The sequence below is a fragment of the Trachurus japonicus genome, chromosome 7 (assembly GCF_045865225.1).
Source record: "Trachurus japonicus isolate A0001 chromosome 7, Traja_1.0".
Lineage (NCBI taxonomy): Eukaryota > Metazoa > Chordata > Actinopteri > Carangiformes > Carangidae > Trachurus > Trachurus japonicus.
In genome coordinates this window covers 15,385,684-15,413,504 of record NC_140913.1, presented here as the reverse complement: position 1 = coordinate 15,413,504, position 27,821 = coordinate 15,385,684, and the positions used below count along the sequence as shown (strand labels likewise).

Genomic DNA, 27,821 nt, shown 5'->3' with positions numbered 1-27,821 from the left:
CTGGTTACAAGCGTGGGGGGGTCTCAACTCCAATAGGCTCTTTGTCCCTGTGTGTCAGAAACACTTCCTGTCTCTGTGTCTCCTCCCACACACTCGGTCTGAGAATCCCCTCTGTCTCAACAAAGCTCCGCCTCTGTTCTTCTGTGCTCCGCCCACACAGAGAATACCACAGAGACGCCGTCAACATCTCCCTCACTGTGAAACCCTCTCTCATCCATTGCCTGGAACACCCTCCTCTTTTCTTTATCTCTCATTGCAACAACCATCTTCCCTCCATCACTTCTGTTTGGTGGCCTCACACAACACCCACATGGCCGTGACCTCATCAGGCGGTGGCCAAGTGTTGTTGTCTGATAGGAGACGTCAGCAGCCTGCTTTTTACACCTGTGAGCTTCATATGTCTCCAACAGCTGAGAAAACGCCCATATGTATTGCATTGAAAGACTGTGGTGACTTTTCAAGGCCATAATGAATTCGCAAAATACTGCAAACAAAGTCCAGCAGAGACTGTTTCCCACAGGAACACTTAAACCCCCCACCACCCTACCCATCTCTGATAAGAACTGATGCCCTTGTTGAGATGTGTCATCCCTCTTTAAGGGAAATTAATCTGAACCGATTGCTGATTTTTTTCTGTGATATTTTTTATTTTATTAAATTCAGTCCAACTTCCATGTTTGTTGTAAAATTTTCAACTTCAAAAAATGTTAAACTCCTCATGTGAACATGCTGCCACCCCAAGGCCGTGGACAATACTGCAGATTGGTGTCCACTGTAAAACAAAAGTGAGAGTCTTCATGGAGCAGTGTGATTATAGGTTGACTCAGTCATATGTGATGCAGTCGATGTTCAGGTAGCGGACAGACACTGCCACCTCCTGGACGGATAACATTATTACTTGAATTGGATCTGATGAGCTATGTTTGTCAGACTGTAATGGCTGAAACATTAAGGAGCAAACATATAAGTTGAGGGGTAAAGTTTATCACCGTGGAAATATATCAAATATCAGGTTTATTAAATAAATGATGTGTGACAAACTACACATACCTAAGATTTTCTTTATTATATCATCTGATTTGGAAATGCATCAGAAAACGACAGTGGGGAACATGGTAACATAGCATAACTTTATAGGATTGTAAGACTGTAACATTTAAAACATTATAATACTGTAACAGTGTCCTTTTATCTTGGTAAAAAAAATCTGTTGTCTTGAAGATTTGTCAACTGCTGTGAAAGTCAAGTGTGTTATTGTTGTGTGCATGTGTACGTGTTCAGAGATGTTGCTGCAGCCAAAGCACTGTGTTGAGGAAGCAGTCGACCTGTGTGTCCACCCTGGACAGTGCGTGTCCCTCTTCTGAGAACCACAGGAGTCTGGAGTGACACATAGAGCAACAAGATCAATAATAACACAAAGTGATCAATGTAACAGGTACAGTCCTGTGTGGACATGCTGTACCTGACAGGTGATGCTCTGCTCTTTAGGACTTTGTAGAGCTCCAGACCCTGATGAGGAGACACTCTCCTGTCTCTGCCCCCCAGCATCAGCAGCACAGGAGCCTTGATCTACACACAAATGCACACATTTGATCAGACTGAGTCCAACTATTGTACAACCACACACACATTACATGTGTGTATCTGGGCCTGTGTGAAGTAAACCTGCTGTTGTTAATGTATCAAACACATTTTCTTGACATGCCTTAAGGCCATGACTGATTTGAACAGACAGACAGTAACAATATGAGGTGCCACCTTGTATAAGAGGCCTCTCACACTACACACACACACACACACACACACACACACACACACACACACACACACACACACACACACACACACACACACACACACACACACACACACACACACACACACACACACACACACACACACACACACACACACACACACACACACGTATGAGTATAATAGTGTGTGTAAGAGACTATAGTAGTGTGTATGTGTGTGAGTATAGTGTTGTGTGTGATACCATGGCGATGTCAAAGCTGCTGCAGCTTCAGGTTGTGTAATGTGAAGATGATGACAAAGAGAGAGAGAGTGTGTGTGTGTGTGTGTGTGTGTGTGTGTGTGTGTGTGTGTGTGTGTGTGTGTGTGTGTGTCTCAGGTACTGTATGTGAGGTGTGCATGTCTGACCTGAGCGGCATGTTTGATGGGTGACTTTTCCAACATGGTGGCCAGAGCTTCACTGGAAGGAACCTGGTCAAAGGAGTACGGAAGCCCCACACTGGTGTAACGCCTAAAGGGAGGGAGGGGAGGGGTTGCATAGTAACAATGTGTAACTACACTTACTACGTGTTGTAACACATAATTGATATACAGTTATTACAGTGTGTGTTTGTCTCACCAGTCCACTATGTCACTGGTTCCCAGTAAGGTGGCGGCGTTGATGACGGGGTTCCTGGCCGCACATGCTCTGTAGAAATCTGGGTACTGACCGACCAGGTGACAGGACAGGAAGCCCCCATGAGATCCACCAATCACAGCCAAGCGGTTGGAGTCGAGGGTCGGGTCGTTCTGCAGCACAGTGAGAACGGCCCTCTGGGAAACCACAGAGAGGTGGGCGTGAGACTGAGCAACACATACGATCACCTGATCAGCCAAGCAGACGAGAAGCTCCTACCTGAACGTCCTTTACATCCTGGTTCCCAATCTGACCAATCAGAGACAAGATACTGTCCTGGCCAAATCCTGTGGATCCTCGGTAGTTCACTGGGGGTGGGGGTGATAATTAAGTTAGACTGTGTACATGAATTCTGATGTTAAACATGTTCATTTGAGTCCAAACTGAACAGACACAAGCTAACAGTTTCCCCTTGGTTTCAGTTGTTATGCTAAGCAAAGCTAAGCTAATGTCGTCAAGGCTGAACTTTCTCACCTAACAACACAGCAAAGCCTAGTTTAGCGAGTCCTGCTGTGGTGCAGGTCCACTCAGCAGGAAACTGGGAGTGAGGCCCACCTACACACACACACACACAATACAAAAAATATGTCTCCATGATGTCAGAGTAAACAACCACAGAGAGCAATGTAAACAGTGAGAGCAGTGAACAGACCGTGGATGGAGACGACCAGAGGGATCCTGAGCTCTTGGGGCTGAGACGGTTTGACCAGAACGCAGCTGAAGTCTAAACCGGCTGAAGAGAGAGGGGAGGGGTGTTAACCAGAGCTTGAAATCAGTCAGAATGAGTCTTATTTTGAAGGGCTGATTGACAGCTCACAGTAGTGGGCGTTTTCCTCTTCAGGTGGAGGGGTTACGTCCATAATTGTCCACTGGAAGTCAAAGGACATGATAGGATTCTGCAGGGTCCTCCACCTGACAGGCTCACCTGCTGCTGATGGAACAAACCCCACCCTCTACACACACACACACACACACACACACACACACACACACAGATACACACTTCATTATTCATGTGATTAATCTTCTTAAACAACGTGGTAGACAGCTTGTGTGTGTTTGTGGTCGGACCAGAGTTGCAGGGGTGTTGGGGCTGGAGCAGCTGACGACCATCAAGTCTCTCTGGACCGTCAGAAGCTTCCAGCTGCCGTAGACTCTGGATGGATCAGAGGAACCTGCAGCACAGAGAAAAGGAGAAGGAGAGGGGGAGTCATGTTGAAAAAGACAGGACAAACCTGAGACGAATGATGAAGCAGGAACAAGGTTTCTATAGTGACACATTCAGCAGATGAATCAAACCCTGCCTCTCCAAATCGCAGACCACTTTAGACTTTTATTTTGACATTTCCCAACAGGGTGTTGTTGGCGACACTAAGTCTGCTGTGATCGTACCTTCAGGTTCACTCTCGTGATCCTGGTGATGAGGATGAAGAGGGGGGGGAGAAGGAGAGAGGGGAGGGGGTGGGGGAGGGGGAGGGAGGTCAGGGTGAGACAGGTGAGGAACTGGTGTAAAAGGAGAGGGGGGAGGTGGAAGAGGAGGGGAGGGAGGACCAACAGCAGCAGCAGGAGGAGGAGGAGGAGGAGGAAGGGCAGGAGATGGAGGGGCCTGAGGAAGCCAACAAGAGAAAGGTGGAGGGGGAAGAAGAGGAGAGGAGGGATGGTGAGAAAGGGGGGATGGAGGGGGAGGAGGAAAATGAAGAGAAGAAGAAGTGGACAGAGGAGGAGGAGGAGGAGGAGGAGGAGGAGGAGGAGGAGGAGGAGGGGGAGAGGGAGGAGGAGGAGGAGAGGAAGGACTCTTACTATGAGAGAGGGAGGTGACTTTCTTTGATCTTCTGTCCACCATGAAAATGTCCTGAGGAGAGAGTGAAGGAGACATGAAGGAGGAGGAGTCTATATGTTCACGTGTGTGTGTGTGTGTGTGTGTGTGTGTGTGTGTGTGTGTGTGTGTGTGTGTGTGTGTGTGTGTGTGTGTGTGTGTGTGTGTGTGTGTGTGTGTGTGGTCAATATCTGAGTGTGTGTTCTGATCACATGACACATCACCTGCTGACATGTGACACCTCTAGTCTTCAGGCTAAGCTGACATGACATGAGGGTTGCCCTGTCCCATTAAGTGTGGCCCATTTCTCCAACGACCAAAAGTGCAGCACACTTGATTTGCACTTTACCCATACTTAAAGGGATACACCAACATTTTTTTTCGTGTCTTGCCTCACTCCCGAGTCCATGACAAGCAGATAGACACCATCCTTTCGACTGTGCGTGCAGTAACAAGTGAGATAGAGCCCGTATCACCTGTAATTAGCTTAGCTCAAACACTGGAAGTGTATAGGAAGGGTTAGCCTGCCTCCTACCCAAGCCAAAATCAGCAGTCAGAAGCTGATTTTATTTTAGCTCTAAACTCTGTAAATATATCACTTTATCGACATTTCAAACATTTTTAGGCAAGAAAGTAGCGGTTTAGATCAGCAGTGTGTCGTTAATTTGTCTAAATACCAGATGTTTACATTTTTGTTCAGACGAATTCAGCGCTATTCAAGCTAGCCGTTGTGACCAACGCACTTCCGGTTACTTTCACAAAATAAAACACCCGTTGCCTTTTACATACAGAAGTGCTTTTACTTTGAAATAGGAGGCTAACCTACCCTCGATGTAGCTAGCTTGAACCAAAATAAACGGTCTTTGCTTGAACCCTCCGTTTTGACCGATCTCGTCCCGTTACCGGCATTTGACCGTTCAAGATGCCTTACCGGAGAGTTTTGTCAGATCTGAGACGAAGATCGGCCCGCCGGTTTCCATTTAGAGTTGCTGAAGAGTTTCTCTGATGACTTTAGGTGGAGGCAGGCTAACACTACCCATACACTTCCAGCGTTTAAGCTAAGCTAATTACGGGCGATACGGGCTCTCCCTTGTTACTGCACGCACAGTCAAAAGGATGGTGTCTATCTGCTTGTCATGGATTCGGGAGTGAGGCAAGTGAAGACACGTAAAAAAAAAAATGTTGGTGTATCCCTTTAAGGTAAGACCGCACCTGAGCGGTATTTGGCCAAGTATAAATCCCACAATGCATCCAACTGTAGAAATCTGCTGTCATTGGGAGCCACAAGCAACATTTGCGCATGCAGAGCTTTGTTGACAAGATGCTGAGCTTCAAACACGCTATATAATTTATAAAATCCTCACTTAACATTCTAACATTCACTAGATTTTGCAAACTATGAACATCATATTTTCTCGTTGGGGTCAGAGTTGCGCTCTAGTGTGCGCAATGGCACTTGTCAAGTAAGTTTAAATATCCCCTTCAGGCATGCTTGCACACTATCAACAAATGTACGTTCCACGTGGCAAGAAGTCACCAAAGTTTGTGCGTAACCAAGCGCATTCAGCCAAGTGTGGAGAAGTGGGACAGGCCCTGTGTCTGTGTGTGGATGTGGGTGTTACCTTCCAGTTCCTGCAGGCGCTGCTGAACACCACCCTCTGACTGTCAGCTGACCAGCACCTGGACGGGAGAGCTTCATACACACCTGCAAATTCACCTGAAACACACACACACAACACAAGTTTTTCATCTTTTCCCCCCTCATTATTCCATGTGCAATTCTTATTTTTTATATCAAATTATTAAAATCAACAATAAAGTCGGCACACCAGACACCGCTCCTCAAGATGCATTTTAATAATAGATCGTCTGTGTGATGTTTCGGGCAACTGAAAACTAAAATGCACCCTTTGCATGTGCTGCCTTTACATTTGGTTTCATCAAATTATTGAAATCCATTCTGAAGACCCATCAGAACAAAAGTATGAACCTCATGGTGGCGCTGCAGTGAGGTAAACGTCCTCTGGAAGCTTACACTCATACAACACCTGCGACCACCCACCTGTCTGTGGTCGCTCCACAACATCCACCAATGTGGACGTTCTCCCACTCCTGAGGTCCAACTGTTGAGGATCAACATGTTAAACTGGGGATAAACTGGTGACACATACGCACACACATACGCACACACACAGAGAGAGCGTACCTCTTGCAGACTGAGGCACTGACTGTGAGGACCGAACACTTGTCCCTGCAGATAGACCAGTGTGGTCCGGTCTGGACTCAGTCTGGGACAGGAGATGGACAGGTCGTCCCCTGACAGACGCTCTGTGAATGGGGGGAGAGAGGGAGAGGGGGAGGACAACGATCAGATCAGCAGAGCAGAGAGTTTGTTGTACACTATCACAGTGTCAGAAGAGACATACTGACCACAGACTCCGTCCAGGTCCAGTCTAAACAACGCAGACCTGACAGAGAGACAACAGAGTCAGACTCACTACATGGATCCATAATTATTATTTCACTGCTTTTATCAACTGTATATGATGGAAACAGAAAAGTTCATTTTATTAGTTATTTTCTGATCTCAGACCTGCGGTTGGAGCAGAACTTCAGTCCCAGTCTAAACGGTTCATTGTACCAACCAACAAAGATCACAGACTGACCACCAGGAGCCCACAGCGCCTGAGGAACACACACACACACACACACAATTTTGACAGGAAAAACAGCATACAATCAATTTATTCTCGTTCAACACTGGACCTCCAACAACAATATGATCCTAGATCAGATGGTGGACTTGTCTCCTCCCACTCACCTGTCCCGGGGAGACGTCTGGCGGCACGCCCTGCAGCACGCTGACGACACCGTTCTGCAGATTCACCACACAAATCACTGGGCTGCTCTTATGGGTCAGAGCCTCACCCCAGTCTTCACAGTACACACTCCTGTCCTGGTGCATAACAACAAACACATGAAAAACAATACATTTAGATTCAAGCTCCTGTGATTTTCTGTTTTCTTTGGTTTTTGGTCTTGGTCTTTGGATTTATTCTACAAGATCAATCTTGTGATTCTGCCCGATTGTGTGTATGTTACCTTCCCACATGAAATTTCCCCGTCATGTGCATCAGATGTATTCTTGTTCTTCTCTGCGACGTACAGCAGCCTGGTCTCACAGTCTGACCATGACAGGCAGCCAAACTGAGCTGCACACACACAAACACACACACACACACATATGTAATTATCTAAGAACATTAACACAGCAACAGTATGAGGACACAGACAAACACTCATCATCATAATTTTCTTGGGTTTTGTCTCACAATCATCATACACTCGTCCATGTTCGTTAACAGCGGTCAGGTTGAGGCACTTCCTGAGGCCTTGACAGCTCCAGATCTACACAACAACCACAAACAAACACAACAACAACAACAGCAACAGTCAGTCAACAGTTTGTTCAACAGTTGCACACACCACCAGTCACGACAATCAGGGTCTCTCACCTCCAGAAACTGGTATCCTGCTGTATCCCTGATGACGGCCCTCAGAGCCCGGACCGGAGAGAACTGACTCAGTAGCCTGGAAAGCAGACACAGTGTCAGACACTCTGGGTTGCTGTTATCTCACATGTTGTGTATTCTGATTGTGAGTATATTTCGTTGGGCTGTCAGTCAGAGCTTGTTTTTTAATTTGTTGTATTTTTATTGCCCTGTCAGCCTCATCTCTGACCACACCCCCTGACAGGTGTGTGTGTGTGTGTAGGTGTGGTCTGTTGTCAGGGGCGACCATGCACTGACACAAGGTGCAGGTCAGACTCGGTACGTCTGTTCAGGTGGCTTCTCTCATATTCTCTGATGTGTGTAGTAGTGATATAAATGTGGTTTTCTGTACTGACTCACTCTCCAGACACGGGGGCAGAGGAGCGCGGGGGGAGCACGGCCCTGATGCTGCTCAGGTCGCTGCTGTCTGGGATCAGAGTCCAGAGCTGAGTGAAGCGGATCCTGCAGCCTCGGACAAGGTTGATCTGACTCCACTCTACACACACACACACACACACACACACACACACACACACACACACACACACACACACAGTTACAGCACTGATGACACTTACTGCTGAGTAAACCATAGGCAAGTGAACGGGGTGTGTGTGTGTGTGTGTGTGTGTGTGTGTGTGTGAGAGAGAGAGAGAGAGAGTTTGTGTGTGTGTGTGTGTGTGTGTGTGTGTGTGTGTGTGTGTGTGTGTGTGTGTCACCTGTAGTCACCGTGAGGCTCTGCAGCTCCGCTTGCTGCTCCTCTCGCACACATGCAGAAACAGGAGCAGCGAGGCCGCTGAGCTCTGAGTACAGCCCGGTGATGTGTGTGTGCTCCATCAGTGTCCGCTGCCACACACACACACACACACACACACACACACACACACACACACACACACACACACACACACACACACACACACACACACACACACACACACACACACACACACACACAGAGTAAACCACCAGGTAACTACTAGTTAAGTACACTGAGTCGATGTAAACTCATACATCGTGCACCAAGGCTAACTGTTTAGCTAACAGCTACCAGCGGCTGCCGTCTTCCGCTGCTCCGTGTGCAACTTTACCGCCTCTTGGACTCGGCGGCTTCACTTCTCTTCACTCTGACAGCGCCTCCATGTTGAATCTTCACGAATGGACGATACCACCGTGTTCAGTTTGAGGGGGGGAGGCGGTGGGAGGTGTAGGTAGAGTCAATACCAAATAGGGGAGTCGGGGGGAGGTAAATAAATAAATAAATAAATAAATAAAACATTTTCAAAAATCATGGATGTATTATATTAACTAACTTAACAAACGTAACTTAATTAACTAACTTAATTATGGTCTTATAATACATCCATGATAAAAAATCATAGCTATGCACAAATTGTTCATACGGGTTCATATATCATATAATGCACGGAAGCCACAGGTCACAAAAAAGGGCGCGCCAAGAGAAACGTTGGTGGTTTCCTTTACAGTCTATGGTGGTTTCCTTACAGCCCCTGAATTGGGACACAGCTTATGGTGGTTTCAGATGAACTTTTTTCAGAGGTCTTCAACAGCGGGTCCGCGACCCCTAGTGGGTCCGCAGAGGTACTGCAGGGGGGGTCATGACATTTTTGGTTGATTAAACAATTTTGTATATTTTTTTGTTTCCACATTTATGCTTAAAATCAAAACACCAATTAGAATAGCTTGTATGCATGATTATCATGCAATTGAAAGACAAAGTTGATTTTGGCATTGGTATGTTTGTTACTGCCATGAATATGAACCTGTGTATTATTTGAATAGCTGAGTTTTGAATCCAGTACATGGTACTCGGCCCAGTTTAGTATAATACATAATTTTATAAATATTTAAAATAGGGGGTCCCTGCTTCATCCCTCCATTAGTTTGGGGGTCCTTGGCCTAAAACGTTGAAGACCCCTGCTTTAACTAATCTTCAACCAGCTCCAGTCTAATAAAATATATCATCACAGTGAGTGTGTTCAAATGTTGTTGTTGTACCATGTTTCCAGGGTCTTCACATAGTTTCATCAAACACAGGATTGGAAAACTGTTAAGCCATGACTCATAAACATCTCACAAATTAATATGAATAGAAACTTATATACTCTGTTGCTTTTCACCACAGCAGTGACAGTCTGCAGGTCAGAGTCCATCCAAAACGTCTACCTGTTTTTATTTGTATTTGTTTATACTGATACATCTTATTTTCTATTTCTGTAAATAGCCTGCTTGTGTTGCTGTCATATTTGAACTGGTACCTCCGTAGTGTCAGTGTGCATCAACACATTTTGTATCCCTTACATCTGGGGCTTCCTGGAAACACGCATGTTTATGAAAGACAAAGAGATAGGAAGTGCTGAAACGGTCTTTATTTGATTGGATCCATGACCCCTGATCCATAGCTGCTGCTCAGCTTCATGTGGTATTAATATTTTTATTTTCAGACACAACTGAAGCAGCAGCTCTGTCAGGGTCTGTACGGATCTGCTGCTGATCAGTAATCAGCTCCTCTGTACAGTGATCAGTACATACACATTGATCAATAGTGTTACCCCCCCAAACCTGCATTAAAAATACACATTAAAAAGATCCTTTTCCCATCACTGTCTGTAAACAGCGTCATAAAAACCACACAGGCCTGATCCTTTAATAAATTAGAAAGTAAAATATCATTGGTTCAAACGTGTTCTCCCACAAAATATGAAAACAGACTCTTTGATTTCATTCTTTTAATTAGGCATCTTCTTGTTTAAGTGTTTTACTTAATGGTGTTAAATAAAACTCAAATAAAACACACTCTCACACAATCACCACACACCCTCCCCTCAGGTTGCATTGTTTTCAAGTCAGTTTATGTTTGGCAGCTGAAGAGGAGACAGAGGACGAGTGAGGAGCAGTGAGGAATAAATTAGCCCAGACAAGAGGTTTACTCCGTCTCTCGCTCTCTGTTTGATTTCTCCTCACAGATTCAACTACAAGATTAAAACTGGTTTGACTGAGCGTCGAACCACAGCAGCTGGAGTTGGTGTCAAAAACTACAACTCCGATCAGCACCAAAGAGGAAATGTAGAAAACTTCATAGACGTAATACTTAACTCTATTACTGTAAAAACGCTGTGTGTGTGTGTGTGTGAGTGTGTGTGAGTCAAGTGTTGAAGGCATTATTTACTATCAGTTCCTCTCTCACTCGTCCATCCCTTCATCCCTCTATCCTCATCCTCCTCTCACATGACATCCGCTCGCTTGTCTCTCACTTTGTTCCTCTGTTTTGTTCGGGCCTTGAAGGCAGCAGAGTTGAAAAGATGCTGAAGGAGACACAAAGACAGAAGGTGAAACACTTGTGAACCTCTTGAGGTAAAAAATCATATTGTTAGGTGATTAGTTCCTTCTGTCCAATCAGACGGCAGCTCAGACAGAGCGAGTCGTTACCTTCTCAAACCGTGAGATCTTGTTTCCTTTAACAGTGGCATCCAGGATGATAGGGGCGCCGAGGCCGAAGATGTCTCTGAGCAGAGGGTTATACTGAACACACACACACACACACAGTTTAGATGTAAATAAATCATTGCAGCTGTGGAGATCAACTGTGACACATAAATTCATTAATTCGTGTTTACTGTCTAACGACTCGTTGTCGTCACATTCTGCAGCAGTGTTAAACATCTGAGTCACATCAACTGTTCATGTTAATTGCTTATTATATAATACATCTAATTGAATCGGTGTGTTGGTGCAACAGCTGTTATCACTGTTTGTTGGCTCCAGGTCTGAGTTTATGTGCCACTGCCAGATGTCTCAGATATGTCAGCAGACACATGTGGCCTCGTTTAAACTACAGCTACTGTCAGTCAGTACGGTACATGACACTGGAAAGAGGCATTAATCCGTCTATTAACGGGACAAAAAGCAGGCCCAATGCCCAGCCCAACCCGAGCCATTTGTATATATTTTCCGCTGAACCCTGAACTGGACCAGTTCTTGGTTGTTCACTAGGTGGCGGAATAAGTCGACCGGAAAGGGGCTTGTACTGTATTAACCTGCATCCACTAATCAGAAGGTCGGTGGTTTGATTCCTGACTCCTCTGGTCCACATGTCAAAGACACTGAACTTCTAATGGTCCCTGATGCAGCTTGGGTGCCACACACACACACACACACACACACCTGTAGGTGGTGTCTGACTCCAGACTCCTGGATTTCTTTGAAGGCATCGTAGATTCTCCTCCGGCTCCAGCTGTCGATGTAAACACTCTCGACTCCAAACCTGATCTTTTCCACGGTGAAGTCCTCGTTCTGCAGAGGAACACAGCGTCACGGATGTGTACATGGACCTTTTTACTGACTGACTGACAGCAGGAAGTGACACTCACCTCAATGTAGTGCAGCACCTCTCTGAAGATGGAGCGCTGCTTCCTGCGGTCGTTCTTGGCTCGGTGTTTGTTTCCGTCTGTGGCCAAACTCTTCAGACTCTCGCACAGACCTTCACTGTCGTCCACCTCAAACTCCTGCAAAACACAGCCTTCGGTCAAACACACACACATTGGATGGATACTATTTTTTTGTGTGGATCTGCACTTCGTGTGTTTGCACGCTCACCTCATCTATGTCCCTCCCCAGCTCCACCAACAGGGCGATGGTCTCTCCCACTGTGATCCTGTAGTTGACGTCATTGCTCTCCAGACACGCCTGCAGCTTGGGGAGGTGTCTGGAAGTGGAACAACAAAAGATCTGTCAGTGAATCTGTCAGGTCTACCCCTTTACAAACGGTGTGATGTCATCAGAGCAGTGGGGTCCTGACCCAAAAGTCAGGTTGGGGTGTTTGGACTGAGGAGTCACAGAGACACCAACAGATGTTATAGATGTTGGACAGCTGTTGTCTCTGTTACTCTGCTCTGATCAACATCGACCCTGCAGTAATCACACCGAGTGACTCACAGGTGGAGCAGCACTGTCAGTCTGGAGGGGGGGCACAGGGTGACCAGCAGGGACCACGCCTGCAGAGCGGCACTGTGGAGGCCAGGACTCCCAGGTTTAGGTGTGGGCAGCACCCCTTCTCTGTTGGGGTATGAAGACATGAATATGCTCTCCAGGAGGGCCAGAGACTTGACCAGGTCCTGAGGGGGGATATGAGGGAGGGGCAGACAGAGAAATAGAGACATTACTGAAACAGAGGAAACGATTGTGATCGACAGCACAGTGATCAGATCACATACAGATGAGTCACGTGTTTCACACTGAGACCATTTACACTCATTACATTTACACGTATGACATTATGGTTAGCATTCAGCACTGCTGTAATGTTTCAGTCAGTCTTGATCAGTTAAGTGCCTGACTTTTTATTTACTCAAATTGTTTTTAGAAACACTGTGCACGACTATAGCACTAGAATAATCTGCCTTACTATCTCTGAAAGTAAACAGGTACTTTAAAAGAAACTTAAATCTTATTTTAGATTATAAATGTTGACTTGGCATTATAGGAGTGGTTCTGTTTTGTTTTCTTTGAGGAAATTAATTTCTAGATTTATTGAAATTATTAAATGTTTGTTTTAACTTTTTTAACATCAGGTATATTATAATTAATTGTATGTATCAATGTATGACATATTAAAGATGATGTGATTTCCTGTGTGTATTTTGTGTTGTTCCTTGTGGACCCTAGGAAGACTAGCGGGTTACTACAGTACCAGCTAATAGGGATCCTTAATAAACAATTAAACAATTATGGTAGTCTGATGCCAGTTGGGAACTATTTGTCCTAACCCTAACCCTGTGTAACAGAAGGAGAAGCCGCTAACAAGCTACAGCCTGTGGGAAATGTACAGAGCTGCAGACTGGTCTCTGTTTTACCGTTACAAATACGATGAGTTAGCTGCTAGCTAACCTGTTTGTGGATGGTTTGGTCTGTGATGTAACTGGTTGACTTTCCGATACGAACAAGCTGAAAGGTTCGGAGTCGGACAGACTTTAGTCAATTAATCGATCCCCCTGGCAACAGTGAGCAGGTTAACTTGCTCTTCGCTGTGCAGCAGGTGTTTCCCTGTATGAGTCTGGTGAGCAGCAGCAGTGTTGATGTTCTCACCTCTCCCTCCTCAGCAGCAGAGACGTAGCAGCACATCCCCAGGGCTCTGGCACACTGGGGACACAGCAGGTGCACATGTGGAGAGAGAAAGAGAGAGAGAGAGAGAGAGAGCCTGAGGTGAGCCTGTTGATCTTTTCAGTGTAAAACCTCAAAAAATAAATAAATCATTAACAAATGGTCAATAATGATCTGGTTTCTTCTATGAGCTATTATCTGGACCAAAAACACTTAGCTGTGACTGAATCAGATGTTTATAAGACATAAGACCCACATGTGGGAAATTCTTTTGTAACAGTAGAGTACAGGATGTGTAAAGAAATAAGGAATAAAATATAAAGGATTTACTATGTACAAGAATATAAATATATTAAAAAACAAAGATATGTACTTTTATGTACAAAAAATATTTAAGTAGAAAACTATATACATGTCAAAGATATTGCACAGTGTGGGTGGTGATGAAGAACAAGTAAAAGTGTGGTATGTTATCATCATTATTAGTCGTTGTTCTCCTGGTTAAAGCAGATATCATCGGCACGGCCGTTTCGGCTAATGCTGTGTTCAAGGCAGGCTTTTGAAACCGTAAGTTACAGCTTCAAGTCACAACTACGACTTGGTAGCGTTCCAGGTAACCCGTAGCTCGTGTTTTTACCGTCCTGTTGTCTGTGAAAGTTCCCTATAACGGCCACTCGTAACTTCCGACCCGTGAACTCGTACCAGATCGAACTGGTATGACTTCACAGGAAGGAAAAACACAAAGTACGAGTTTCCTTGAACGCACCATGAGTTAGCAGCCCCCGCCCTTGTCAGGCATCAATTGGTCCTCGTGCTACGTCACCACATTCACGCGCATCCCTTGGCTGCACACACAGCCCTTCATGCCGTTCTCTCCCCTCATTGGATAACACTTGTATCCCACAAGGAAAATTTTCTCCTCGGGTTACAGCAGAGCAGAGTGACGGAGAGACTCGTGTTTAGGCTGAAATACTTCATGTAAGTGATTGCTGACGGAAAATAGGACTATTTAGGACTTATATTAACAAAAACATTCCACTGATATCTGTTTTAAGATGCAGGTCAAATGACTGATGCGAACACATCTTCTTCTTTGCCCTATAAGTTGAGGTAACCTCTGTCACTCACACTCTGGCGTGCTGTGATGCTGGCACTGGTGTCCATCAGGATGGTGGTGAGGATGGGGCGGAGCAACTTGAAGCCTTCCTCCGCCTCGTCTCCACCCTCCAGCTGGATACAGAGCAGAGCAAAGACAGTGGCAGCCGCTGCCTGCTCCTCCCCGCCTCCTGGAGCCAAACAACACAAAGTTACTCGTGTTCTCACTCACTGAGTCCACCTTCACAGCACAGAGGACACTCCCAGCTCTGGTGATGCAAAACAACTGATCCATCTCACCTTTCTTCAGGCTCCTCTCCAGACAGTCGCTGACGGTGAGGCGTCGCTCCGTCAGGAAGTCGTACAGAACTCTGCAGGAGAAAGCCTGCCGCAGCGACTCCAGGGCGTTCAGGCGAGTCTTAGCACTAAGAGGGGAGACGCAGAGAGATAAGAGTGTGCTTTGAACCGTCATTTAGTTTGACCTTCATCAGTGTTGGCCAGCGTCTCTCTGTCTCACCTCTTGTCCATCAGGTTGTCTATACACTGTTTAAGTTTGTCCTCCGTCTCCTCCTGAGCCGTTTGCTCATCCACCTGCTCCCCACCTGATGTCAACACACACAGACAGAGTAGTGAGTTCACCTTCTGTGTGTGTGTGTGTGTGAGAGAGCTGAACCATGGCAGTTAATGACATATCTATACATATAAATTAATCAGAGCTCTGCTGTGAAGTCCAACCTGTTCCCTCCTCCAGCACGGACGCCGTTTCACTGTTGCTGCTGTAGTGGCTCTGAATATCAGACGCCAGCTCATCGTCACTGGCTCCAGATTCCACCTTCACCCCGTTCTTCACACCTGGAGGAGCGGGGGGAGGAGGGAGGGGGGTTAGTGTTTGATATTTAGAAAAACCAGCATACACTTCTCTCTGCTGTGGAGTCTCAGTGTCTCCTCAGCGCAGATGGTGACAGGACGGTTAGCTGACGGGAAACATGGTGGGTATTGATGAGTTCGTTAACAGCAGCGGAAGTTTCCTAAGCAGAAGCTGCAGTGATGTCATTTCCTGTCTATATCATCCCCGCTGTCCGTCTCATCGGGCTGTACAAGGAGGATTTGCAATAACAGAAATACCCCCACAGTCAGCAGAGTGAACAGTGCCTCCTCCACGATTCATATGAAACACAGAGAGGACAAGAAGTTGTGAAATCAACCAGCTGATCTCAAGTGTGAACATTCATTTTCACCGCCACACACTCCAATGATTTTCTCCTCAAAAACAACAACACAAGAATTTCCCATGAGGCAGTTCTCTGCCATCTTGAGTTTGTATTTAGAGACCACGCAGAGCTGAAGGCCGAGGTCAGGCAGCTAAGCTAAGCTAAACTGAGCTAAGCTAAGCTAAGCTAACCCTCAGGTTCCTGCCAACTCAGGACTTTCTACTGTCGGTGGGATTACAGAGCTTCATTCACCCCATGTGTCCATCCAGAACGGTCACACTGTACGTGTGGGTCAAAGAGGACAGTTGGGGTGACAGAGAGGTAATGTATTCCTGCAGTGATGGAGCATGGGAGTTGTAGTTGTGTAACATTTATGTAGCACTTGGTGTACAGTAATTATGACAGCGTTGACTTGATCACACTGTCGGCAGAAACCTCAGAGGACACAGGTAAGGTTAGACTGAGTGTAACTTGAGCAAACTGGGTCACAGGTCACCAGTTAGACTGGAGCTGGATCAGCTGTGGCCTTTTCTTAATTGGGGTAAATTCACCTTCAGCCACAAGCTGTTGATCTCCTGCTGTTACTACTAGCTGCTGTAGTTAGTTGTGTTATTAACACATTCATATAATCATATAATATCAATATTCTGAGGTGAGAGTGATAGTAAAATCCAGTTTCTCCTGAGGACCACAGGGACCTGAGTGCAGCTCTTACCTCTACAGTGTTATTAACTATAATTATTAATGTGTTTAAACAAACAGCAGCTTCTGATCACGCACACACACAGCTCCACCTGCAACCTGTCACTTTCCTGTCATCATCCCTCATCTCCCGGCCACACTGTGGGTTAGTCCCCTACAGACGCACACACACACACACACACACAACTCCCCAGTCAGGGCTGCCCACATGCAGCTCAGTTATGTGGAGTGAGCCCCCTGCCCCGGCTCATGTGTCGTTTCTTTACTTTACGCTGATACAGCAACAGATAGTCACTCAGTCTCAGGATGTGAGTCTCTAATCATGGCCTGAGCCTTAGAGACACATAACAAGACAGTAGCTGTTTCACACTGAAATCACACAGCGATTTCTTTTTCAGTCTGGACTAAATGAAAGTGTGAACTCTCGCAGTCTGTTAGGATTGATCACAGCTTTGGAAACTAAAACATCATGACTCTATTAAAACTGACATCACCGAGTCCCATCGGCACCGTTTGTTCATGTCACACTGGAAACATCAGCAGCTGCTTTACAAACACAAATATTTAAACGTGCAGAAATTTCACAATCAGCCAGAAAACAGGCGGATCAACCACAGAGAGATGACGGCACTCATTAACCTGGATCCTCAGTGTGTGAAGCACAGTGGTGAACTCTGAACAGTCACTACAGGAAGTCGATCGCTGCTGCCGACTCCGAGATCCTGCTGGCGTCAGCGCAGGTGAGACGGTGAAAGGCCTGATGGGAGCAGCAAATTCAGGTATAAACTAGGTTTTTAGCTTTAGGTGTTAGTCGCCTCCTGTCAGTGCAGGGTCAAGCGTTGATGACTTTCCTTAATGAAGGTGGAGTTAACTCTCAGTGTTCAGGCCAGGCATGCAGGAGGGAGCTGATGCAGAGCCATGACAAGGCTGCAATGAAGTCAGACAACAACCTTGGCCGGTAACGGTGACCAAGGTGATGGCGAGAGAGAGGAGGTATTAACACATTTACACAGAGAGGGTAACAGAGCATGGGTTGCTGCTGAATTCACATCATGCACTGTGTTGGTGAGGTCCAAGAGCTTCTGGACATGAAGCTGAGGTCAGAGGTCAGGGGTCAGAGGTCAGTGGAGTTACCTTTCAGAGACGCTTTAGCCGCCAGCTGAAGAACCTCCTGACGCAGAGAGCCTGGAGATGATGTATGGATGAAAAGGATAAAGTAAAGGGGCAAATGGGTTGGAGGGAGAGTGATGGGTGGATGGGAAGGAGAGTGGCCATGTTGGGGAGAAAATATCAGAGGTGAGATCCACTGATCACTGATAATCAACATGTCTGAACTACTAGCGAGGAGGCTCACAGGAAGCTAACTTGGGTGATCATCACCAGACTGACACGGATCAAATATCAAGACCTGAAGCTCCCATTGGTCCAGAGTGTTTGTCCCTCCCCCTGGTACTATATGTACAATAATGTGTGGATGTGTGTGTATTTTAGGGACTAGCAGCACGTGGGCCCCTAAGGGTGATGTCACTCCATGAAACGTGAGGGGAGGCCACGCCCTCTCAGGCACATGCACGGGCCACACCACTGATGTATTGTACAGTGATAAGAACCAGGTGTAGAGCAGCAGCATTGGTCTCAGTGTGTAAACTGCAAACTCAAAGACACACACACACACACTTCCTCCCTCCCCCACGTGCTTTTCTCTAACTGCTGCTGTGACTCACACACATTGACCTTTGACACCAAAGAGTGACTTTTAACATCTATGTATGTCTGTATGTATGCATGTATAATATGTGTGACATTGTTATTTCCTGAGCTGTCGGCTCCAACACACAGTGTCAGTGCTGCTGAACCGCAGCTCTGATCATAAACTAAAAGCTGGTGAAGTTGGAGGAGCAACAGGCTGCGCGGCTCTCCCTCCTCCGCACAGCCCGTACTAATAACACTTCACACTCGGCCTGTTTCCTCCCCTCTGCTCCCCGACAAAAACACGGTCTGACCGTCACTTAGCAGCACGGTGTGACACTTACCGGGTTTACCGGAGCCACGTTTCCCCTTCTTGCTCCGCGGCATGTCTGTCGAGCAGCAGCGGTCAGAGCTAACGGGAGCTAACCGAGTTATCCTAGCTGAAGTTAGCCGCTGTCAGCTCCGCTCCGGGCGGGTTTCTCTCTGTCTGACGGCGGCGGCGGCGGCAGCAGCAGGTGGCCGGGCGGTCTCCGTAGTTTGGTCCTCACAGGCAGCTGTAACCCTCCAGAGATTCACTATCCTTTCACACGGTTGTGTTGACAGTTCAGCTAACGGCAAACTAGCGTCCTCCTCTACACACACCGTGTCCGCCGCCACTACGCTCCGCGGCGCTCCGCTCTCTTCAAAACCGGATAAAGAGTTGGTCCCAAAGGCGGAGGAGTCGCTCCACTGTCCGTATTATCTGTGGCTGTCCCCGGGGGATCTGTCTCTACTGTCGGGCTGACACTCTAAAAGCTTTTCGAGGTGTTTTGGACGGAGTTTTGAGCACGCTGCTGTCGTCAGGTCCACCATCTTCCCTTCAGTAACGACTGATGATCAGACCGGTGTCGTGCCAGGAGTTGGTTGCTGCCAGAAACTGGTTTCCGGTCCGCGGGAGCGCGCACAGTCTGTTAAAGTTGAAACGCGCAGCTTCTGTGGGTGGTAGAGATGGGATTTATGGCTCTTTGAGGGGAGCCGGATCTTGGTGAGCCGTTCCTTTCAAAGAGCCATTCAAAAAACTGGCTCATTTGACTGATTTTTTAAATATTTATTAAGTTTTAAGAAGCCAGCCTCGTGGTAACTCATTTTATCTTGGAAATAATGGAGTGGGATTTGGAACAAAATAATACAAAATTAGATATCCCACTAACATCTGAGTTTGCACGCCACTTACGTAGCCAATGGAGCAGCTTCAATTGACTGTTATGAACACACAGAGATGTTAAAAAAAAAAGAACGGTTCCCAGCTGTGACTCGGTTCCCATCGTTCATGTTAACGAGCCGTTCAATAGAATCGGTTCGTTCGTGAACGTCACAACACTAGTGGGTGGCTCTACGGCTGCATTCATTAGGCTCAGACAGCCAGTATGCCACAGCTTACATCGATGGATGGTATGTATATGTGAGACAATAACACATATGTTAAGCAGCACCAATAACCACCCTCCCAGCCACAGGGAGTAACACAACTAAAATCAGGGTTTGAAATTAACTTTTTGACCTACTAGCCAAGTGGCTAGATACCACCAATAAGCTGTGGCATACTGGCTGTTTGAGCCATGGATGTATTATATTAACGGTTTGAGCCTGATGAAGGCAGCCCATAGACTGTAAAAAGAATGGACGTAGCGTCCGTGACGTCACCCATTGGTTTTGGGGAGTCGTTTTTGTGACTCAAATATGGCGGCCTGAACAGCGCCATGTTGGATTGGCCGGCCGAGAACCCGCCCACTGGCCTCGAAGCAGCCTGTCTCCGGAGCTGCTCGGACCTGTCACTCAACGTTTCCGCGCCCTAATTGGTCAGAGTTTTAACCTAATAACAGTAAAACGGTAGAGTTAAAAAAAAAATTTCACCCCCCTCAGAGTGTGTGCGGGGGTAGAAACTATCGATTGAGACGAAAAAACGTTCTGACACCAGGCTTTTAACATGTTTACTGAGGATGTAAAGTCGGCGATTTTAACATGGGGCTCTATGGGGAATGCTCCCTTCTGACACCAGCCCCCAGAGGAATCCGAGGGGATTGCAGTTTTTTGAACGCGGAAGTGAGCTTCACTCCTCAGACCATGGATGTATGCGCCAGGCGAGCAACTTCCATTGAAATGAACGGCGGCCATTTTCCGGTCCGGTATCCAGTTAATATAATACATCCATGCCTCAGACCGACAACTGCCCCCTTGAGGCAGCCGTAGAGACACGGAAGCTGCGCTAGTGCGCTTTTCAACTTTATGTGCCTGGCCACTTGGCCACAGGGATATCCCTTTGGCTGATTGGTCAGTGCGCATACCCGGGACTCGAGACTAGGGTTCAAACCAAGGGGGCAGTTGTCGGTCTGAGAAGTGAAGCTCACTTCCGCGTTCAAAAAACTGCAATCCCCTCGGATTCCTCTGGGGGCTGGTGTCAGAAGGGAGCATTCCCCATAGACCCCCATGTTAAAATCGCCGACTTTACATCCTCAATAAACATGTTAAAAGCCTGGTGTCAGAACGTTTTTTCGTCTCAATCGATAGTTTCTACCCCCGCACACACTCTGAGGGGGGTGAATTTTTTTTTAACTCTATAGTTTTACTGTTATTAGGTTAAAATTCTGGCCAATCAGGGCGCGGAAACGTTGAGTGACAGGTCCGAGCAGCTCCGTGAACAGCTGCTTCGAGGCCAGTGGGCGGGTTCTCGGCCGGCCAATCCAACATGGCGCTGTTCAGGCCGCCATATTTGAGTCACAAAAACGACTCCCCAAAACCAATGGGTGACGTCACGGACGCTACGTCCATTCTTTTTACAGTCTATGGTTCAAACCCCGCCCGGGCCCTCCTTCGTCCTGCCCACAGACTGTAAAAATAAGGTCCTGCCGCATTTAACAGACAGTGCGCGCTCCCGCGGACCCTAACGGGGTTGCCAGGTTCGCTCCGAAGCATCCCCCACTTCCGGTGTTGTATGTGAGGTCATGAGTCGAGTCATAAAATCAATATTTTTCTCTTTTTTAACTTTCTAGTAATTAAAATGTTTTATGTCAAATAATCTCTTTTATTGTATGTGTTGTGTGTCTGTTGTTGTGTTGTCCGTTGTGTTGTCTGTCTTGCCTATGGACCTTGAGTCTGAATGTATGTACTGTATGTAATACATTAAAAACACACAAACACCTCAGGGACATATTAAGACTATCATAAATCACAATATTCACGTTCAAAACGAGTTTAAACATTTGATCTGAATTAAGAGCACAATCACAAAAACTAGATTTTATTTTTTTTTATTTTGAAGCAAGAGTTAGTAGGACTGACTGACCACAGAAAATAGTGAAGGATAATTTCATGAATAGAAAACATAATATTAATATAAACAAAAGACTCACAGGCCAGTTCTGAGATTATCTCTTTAATTACAGAAAAGTCATTTTCTGATCAGATAAAAAAATCTTATTAAAATATTAGGGTCCAAACAGTGCATCTTCAAGACTACCTGTAGATAAGTAGTGTTATTTATATATTTAGTGTATTATTGTTTTAATTAAATTAAACACATAGAGTTCAAAACAAAGGCGGATCGTAAAGAAGGCATTAAATTTGATCAGTAGTCAAACACATAACGACAATTAACAGACTATGAAGTTCAACTATTGGTGAAGCATATGTAATGTAAACTTTGTGTAAGATAAACTGGTCTTTGAAAAAAACAAGGTCTTGATTGGCTAGTGAACACATTCAGGATCATATGCTTCACCAACCTGGCTGACAACAACATTAATGGAATGGCATTTAAAAGAGCTTAAGGATAGATGCAGAGATGCTATGATTTAACACGGAAAGAAGGATTTGGATGTTTTTGTTTTGGTCCAGTAGCAAGAAACATAATGTTTCATTAGTAAAACTGATTCTCTACAACAAACAAAGGTTAATGAATTAATTAAATATGTGCATGTAAAGTATCTGAGCAGTGAGTTGATCCACTTGAAGCTGCTCTGATTAAAACCAGAAGAGAGAATCAGACTCTGGTCTATGGACCATGTTGACAAGACGCCAGCTCCACACACTGATGGATATACTGTATCTTACCTGCGACCTGCTGCTGTTTCTGTTTAATGTCAGTGACTGATTAATTAAACCACTAATTAATTAATCACTAATTAACTTATCACTTCAGTGTGTGAGAGACTCTTGGGACTCCTGTATTCACACTTCGGTTTTCCATTGGTGTATTTCCAGAGGTAAATTGAGTTGACAATACTGGTGAATCAGAAAAACAGTAGTGTGTATATGTGTCCTATCCAGTGTAGTAGTTGGTGGGAACGAAGGGCATCTTGGTGACAGTGGCCGGCACGGCTTTCTTCCTGACCTCCACCTGGATATTTGTCCCATTCTTAGCGAACGCTGCATCCACGTAACCCATGGCAATGTTCTTCTTCAGGCAGGGGGAGGGACAGCCGCTGGTCACCTCGCCTGAGAGACGACATGGCATCATGTTCAGAGGAAGTTAGCAAACAGAAATGTTCATCTACTGTGGCCTGGTTGATCCTACCGTCCAGTAAAAGTAAAAGGTCACTTGAATCATGCTTTAAAAATATCATGATAACATGCAACATCTGTGACTAGCTGAATGAGTTGATATTTATCACACTGAGTCATGTTGTGCATGACATCACATAACACCACACATATGATTTCACATAATCTAATTGAAACTTTTCTTTAAAAAGGCGTACCACCCAGCTGTTGGATCATAAAAACAGTGATATCTCCATTTCAGCTGTGAGATTTTGTTTTACAGAAGCTGCTTTGGTGTTGGTACATATTACATTTATATACATTACATCTATATATTATCTCTCAAATCTTGTGTCTGTGGTCAAGGTTTGTGCCATTTATATTTGATTTTATTGATTTATGCTTTGAGCTGTTCGTGTTTTATTATCAGTGATTTTTTTTTTTGCCATTACTGACATCATTCTTGATTAACTCCTCACCTATGACCTGTCCGTCTGCGCTGAGTATGGGGGTGTGCTGTCTGACCGGGGGGCCGGTGGAAACCAGACCCACTCTCTTCCTGGCCGTCTTGGCTTTGATCTGGGGGACGATGATGTTGGCGCCAGGGAAATCCTTTGTCTGGCGCCGACGTTTCCCTGAAGACAAAGCAGCAGAGAGTCAGCACACACTGAGCCACAGACTCTGAATCCCTGACATAAACATTATTAAGCACAGCGCCACCTATTGTCCAGACCAGCGACCCCTCCACAGGTGTGGTGCTCTCATCTATGTCGTTGCCATAGAGACAGAGCCCCGCCTCCAGCCTCAAACTGTCCCTGGCTCCCAGACCGGCCAGCTTCACCTCGCTGTTACCCAGCAGCCTCTCTGTCAGCTCCACCACTCTGGACTGAGGGACGGAGATCTGACACACAAGAGAAGTGAAGGTTTCGTAAACGTTTGTTTCGTTCAGACGTCACTGTGTCGGATATTAATATTTGTTAATGGTAAGAGGAACTCATTAACATGTTGGAAATACAAACATGACTCTCAGTTCTGGGGGACTAATCAATCAAATCAATCAAAATAAACTTTAATGTCCCCGGAGGGAAAATTGTCATGGACAATCAATGCTGTACATCCTGCATACAGATTATAAAACCATACACCATATCACATACTCACACACACAACCAACAGAGATCACTTACAGACAGTACGACCAAGTTCCTGGTTAACACAAGTAATAAATAATTATAGTAAAAAAAATAATTATTGCACTTTCTCCTATAGCCTATTGCATCTTGCCTCTCAGTATTGCCACAGTCTCTGGGTCTAAATTGCACCTTTGTATGTGTGGACTCCACCATCAGCATCAATTTAATGGTGCCGAAGGATTAGTGTATATATCTATTTAAAAAAAAAAGAGATTTATATAACAATTAAAATGATGGATATAATACAGCAACACCCTTAAACATCATTTACACTACACAATAATGACCAAAAAAAATTAGAAGGAACACCTGAACCTCAGGTGACTGCTAGTGTTTAGCAGATTTGTTGAGCAGAGCAATAGATGAAGGCAGGAATGAATGTTTATAGCGATTAGTTCTATAACTGCTCGCTCTATAGCGTCGCCCTGAAGGTAGCATTTCATAATCCAGATAAAGGATCTGAGATATAAGATAAATATAATAATATATATAATATAATATATAATAATATATCTGAGAATAAAGATAAAGAGAAGCAAATTCCCACAATCCCTCTGTCACCCACACAGACGCACACACACTATAACTTATAGCTGCGCCTGAGCCAAAATTAACAACTCATCCCTACCTCCACCCCGTCCTCCCCCGTGTATCCACAGCGAGTCACCCTGCAGCCGGGAACACCGAACACAGTGGCCAGGGCTGAGGTCATGAAGGTCAGTTTACTGAGGTCCTCCTTCAGACCCTGCTGGAGCACCTGCGACATGGACGGACCTGACCACACAGACCATCAATAATCAATACATGGGAGAGCCACTCGCACTGGGTACGTCACACTGTCAGATCACTCAAGAGTTAAATGAAAGTTAAATGAAAGAAAACAGATAAGAAAGTGGACAAAAGAATAACACTAATAAATAAAAAGAAAGAAAGAAAGAAAGAATCTTGCATCACCTTGCAGAGCGATCAGAGCTTCATCCAGAAACTCCAAATCCACATCACATCCTGCAGCTTTGAACTCTGCCAGTCGAGCCTACACACACACACACACACACACACACACACACACACACACACATTAGAGCCTCTTAATCACTCCACCTGTTATCTGTATTGTGTGTAAGTGTGTGTGTGTCCCCCCTCACCTTCATGTGAGCTGAGTCTTTGTCTGCACAGCCAGCGTTGGACACCACGTACAGGTAGCCCTGGTCCGTCTTTGTCACGATGAGGTCATCAATGATCCCCCCCGCCTCAGTGGTGAAGAGGGACAACGTACCCTGGGGAGGGGGTCGGGACATGTGGGACATTTTGACACTTCATCAAATCGTATGAAACTCTGACAATTAATCTATGATAGTTATGATAATTATTAAAGATGATCTGTAGATGTTTTGCGTTATTCTCACTAATTAAACTATGAAGAGCCTTCAACAACAGATCTGTAAATTCAGATGAACCTGAACGCAGCTCAGACACAGTGAAGCGCTGGCCAGCTGCAGACAGATGTTTCAGTCAGCTTATGACCCTGTGTTTGACCCTGTGTCTACTGGACCTCATTGTCCTGTCCACAGGCAGGTGATTAGCTGAGGCAGGCTCCTCTCACCTGGTTGTCCTTCAGCTCCGCAATGTCCGCAACTACCAGGGACTCCATGAACCTCACCCGGTCTCTGCCATGGACTTTGGTCTGACACAAGAAACAGGTTCAAACAGAGATACAGATGAGGAAAACGTGGGCTGGGTGGGTTTGACTGGGTGATTTAACTGATTAAACATGATAAGATTATTAACGTGAGTAAAACTAAAATCAATATGAGTGAGTCTGCCTCACCTGCAACATGTGGCTGACGTCGAAGATGGAGCAGTGCTGTCTGGTGTGCATGTGTGAGCTGATGTGACTGTCTTTGTACTGGACCGGCATCGACCAGCCTGCAAACTCCACCATCTTCCCCCCCGACTCCCTGTGGAAGTCAAACAGGCGGGTCTTCCTCAGGGCGGCCTGAAAACGCAACACAACACATCTGGTGAGTGTGTTGCAGATAATGTGTTTGACAGGATGAAGCTGCAGGACTGAAGCATCAGACAGTTGCTACAGTGGTTGTTTGTTAGTTTTTCATTGAGGACGAGTGAAAGTTGTGTATGTGGACAAAACAAGGACGTGTGTGTGTGTGTGTGTGTGTGTGTGTGTGTGTGTGTGTGTGTGTGTGTGTGTGTGTGTGTGTGATCAGACTGAATCTCTAACAGTCACATGAAGCTGAGACTCAACATGTGTGTTTTACAGTCTATTGTCTCTGTGACCTCTGACCTTCGAACCTGACAGCAGAGGGACTTATCAGCACAGCGGCAGCAGTGCATTGTGGGTCCTAACTGCTCTTTACAAAACTGTGCAAGTCCAAAGTCACAGATTAATAACGGGCACGCTCTCTCGCTCGCACACGCACACACACACACACACCTACCACTGATTAGTTCTTGCTCTTGTCTTTGATTTCTATCACAGACATCAAAGTTCACAGATATGATTGATTAATTGATTAACTGATTGATCACCTTCAGTGGGTGAATTTTATTCAATGTCCACAACATCTGCATTAACACGTTGTAATGTGTCAGTAATTCAGACATCAACTTCATTCATGTCTGTTATAGATTGCTTTATGGAGGAAACCCTGTTTCTTTCTGAATCACAATAAAGTTGGGTTTGAATCTCCCACCAGACTGAATGAATGAATGAGTGGATTAATGTGATCACAGCCTCAGTCTGCAGCCTCAGAGCTGATCCAGAATCAGTCACTCGTGCTTCTAATAAAATCATGTGCAGCTCAGTGAAGTGGAGCAAATGAAGTCTGCACCGACTGAACTGAACCAGACTGAACTGAACCGGACTGGACTGAACTGCGCTCTGCTGCTAAACCTTTCTCTTCTTCATCCTCCTCTTCATCGCGCACTGATGAACCCGGGTCTCCCTCCGGCCTGTGGGACCTGCTGCTGTGAACCGTGCTCCGCTCCGCACTCACCTCGGCTCCTGAAGCCTGCCTCTGCTGCCTCCTTCCCGCACTGCCAGCTCCGCTGACCCGCAGCAAACCGTCTCTCGATGCCCGCAGCCCGAGCCCCGCAGCCCGGACCCCGACCCCGACCCCGACCATCCTCCGAGTCCACATCGTGCCACCTGAGTCCCGCTGAGGTCTGTGTCTGACTCGGTCTGCAGGGGGAGGACACTTCCGTGGACTCTGAGGAGTTTCTGCTTCTCTGGCAAAAACACATGGAACCAGTAAATCAGCGGAGGATTGTGGGAAATGTAGTTGATGAGCGTGTTTTTGTGCCACGGACCTTGATGATGCTCATGAGAGAGACTCGCATGTTGTGATGTTGTGCGTCGGTTTGGCAAAGCTAATGCCAAGCTAATGCTAAACTAGCACAGAGTTAGGCTACCTTATTTAGCCACCATATTTTATATTGTATATTTGTATATTTTCATGTTCATTTTTTTATCTTTAT

General features: G+C 45.9%; 3 protein-coding genes across 4 annotated transcripts; all 3 read right to left on the bottom strand.

Moving 5' to 3' along the window:
- Window positions 1-1,045: 1,045 nt before the first annotated feature.
- apeh2 (acylaminoacyl-peptide hydrolase 2) lies at window positions 1,046-8,644 on the bottom strand. The gene is made up of 21 exons (XM_085781431.1): window positions 8,518-8,644; window positions 8,159-8,294; window positions 7,763-7,838; window positions 7,580-7,655; window positions 7,350-7,459; window positions 7,069-7,203; window positions 6,841-6,932; window positions 6,678-6,715; window positions 6,454-6,575; window positions 6,310-6,370; window positions 5,870-5,964; window positions 4,232-4,283; window positions 3,503-3,606; window positions 3,249-3,384; window positions 3,084-3,164; window positions 2,906-2,986; window positions 2,651-2,739; window positions 2,375-2,568; window positions 2,164-2,266; window positions 1,463-1,569; window positions 1,046-1,377 (listed from the first exon to the last, which is right to left on the bottom strand). Exons 1-21 carry the CDS (start codon window positions 8,633-8,635, stop codon window positions 1,278-1,280), a joined length of 2,106 nt encoding a protein of 701 aa, XP_085637557.1. The 5' UTR covers window positions 8,636-8,644; the 3' UTR covers window positions 1,046-1,277.
- Window positions 8,645-10,371: 1,727 nt separating this feature from the next.
- On the bottom strand, window positions 10,372-19,486 carry ifrd2 (interferon-related developmental regulator 2). 2 transcript variants are annotated; one of them, XM_085781428.1, is made up of 13 exons: window positions 18,960-19,486; window positions 18,061-18,111; window positions 15,749-15,865; window positions 15,531-15,615; window positions 15,314-15,438; window positions 15,047-15,204; window positions 13,904-13,957; window positions 12,755-12,933; window positions 12,416-12,524; window positions 12,190-12,324; window positions 11,984-12,112; window positions 11,249-11,341; window positions 10,458-11,124 (listed from the first exon to the last, which is right to left on the bottom strand). In XM_085781428.1, exons 1-13 carry the CDS (start codon window positions 19,000-19,002, stop codon window positions 11,044-11,046), a joined length of 1,359 nt encoding a protein of 452 aa, XP_085637554.1. In that variant the 5' UTR covers window positions 19,003-19,486; the 3' UTR covers window positions 10,458-11,043. The 2 variants fall into 2 exon arrangements, with proteins under 2 accessions (XP_085637556.1, XP_085637554.1); XM_085781430.1 differs by lacking the exon at window positions 18,061-18,111 and having other exon boundaries at window positions 10,372-11,124.
- A 2,945-nt stretch (window positions 19,487-22,431) lies between these two features.
- Window positions 22,432-27,591, bottom strand: amt (aminomethyltransferase). Its single transcript, XM_085781427.1, has 9 exons — window positions 27,341-27,591; window positions 26,155-26,322; window positions 25,930-26,010; window positions 25,472-25,603; window positions 25,281-25,359; window positions 24,955-25,100; window positions 23,854-24,034; window positions 23,613-23,768; window positions 22,432-23,088 (listed from the first exon to the last, which is right to left on the bottom strand). The coding sequence occupies exons 1-9, from the start codon at window positions 27,482-27,484 to the stop codon at window positions 22,913-22,915; spliced, it is 1,263 nt and encodes a 420-aa protein (XP_085637553.1). The 5' UTR covers window positions 27,485-27,591; the 3' UTR covers window positions 22,432-22,912.
- Between the last annotated feature and the right edge of the window lie 230 nt (window positions 27,592-27,821).

Bases quoted from the DNA above. Each gene is read 5' to 3' on its own strand.
- apeh2 (XM_085781431.1), bottom strand. From the start codon at position 8,635: ATGGAGCACACACACATCACCGGGCTGTACTCAGAGCTCAGCGGCCTC. The intron at 7,460-7,579 runs GTGAGACAAAAC...GTGTGTGTGCAG, and splicing joins TGGACGAGTGTATGATGATT to CTCAGTTTGGCTGCCTGTCA. The intron at 3,385-3,502 runs GTCCGACCACAA...GTGTGTGTGTAG, and splicing joins CCAACACCCCTGCAACTCTG to AGGGTGGGGTTTGTTCCATC.
- ifrd2 (XM_085781428.1), bottom strand. From the start codon at position 19,002: ATGCCGCGGAGCAAGAAGGGGAAACGTGGCTCCGGTAAACCCG. The intron at 15,616-15,748 runs GTTGGACTTCAC...TGTTGACATCAG, and splicing joins CGTGCTGGAGGAGGGAACAG to GTGGGGAGCAGGTGGATGAG. The intron at 12,934-13,903 runs GTGAGAACATCA...ATCCCCCCTCAG, and splicing joins CTGCTGCTGAGGAGGGAGAG to GACCTGGTCAAGTCTCTGGC.
- amt (XM_085781427.1), bottom strand. From the start codon at position 27,484: ATGTGGACTCGGAGGATGGTCGGGGTCGGGGTCGGGGTCCGGGCTGCG. The intron at 26,011-26,154 runs GTGAGGCAGACT...TTCTTGTGTCAG, and splicing joins ACGTCAGCCACATGTTGCAG to ACCAAAGTCCATGGCAGAGA. The intron at 25,360-25,471 runs GTGAGGGGGGAC...GTGTGTGTGTAG, and splicing joins AAGACTCAGCTCACATGAAG to GCTCGACTGGCAGAGTTCAA.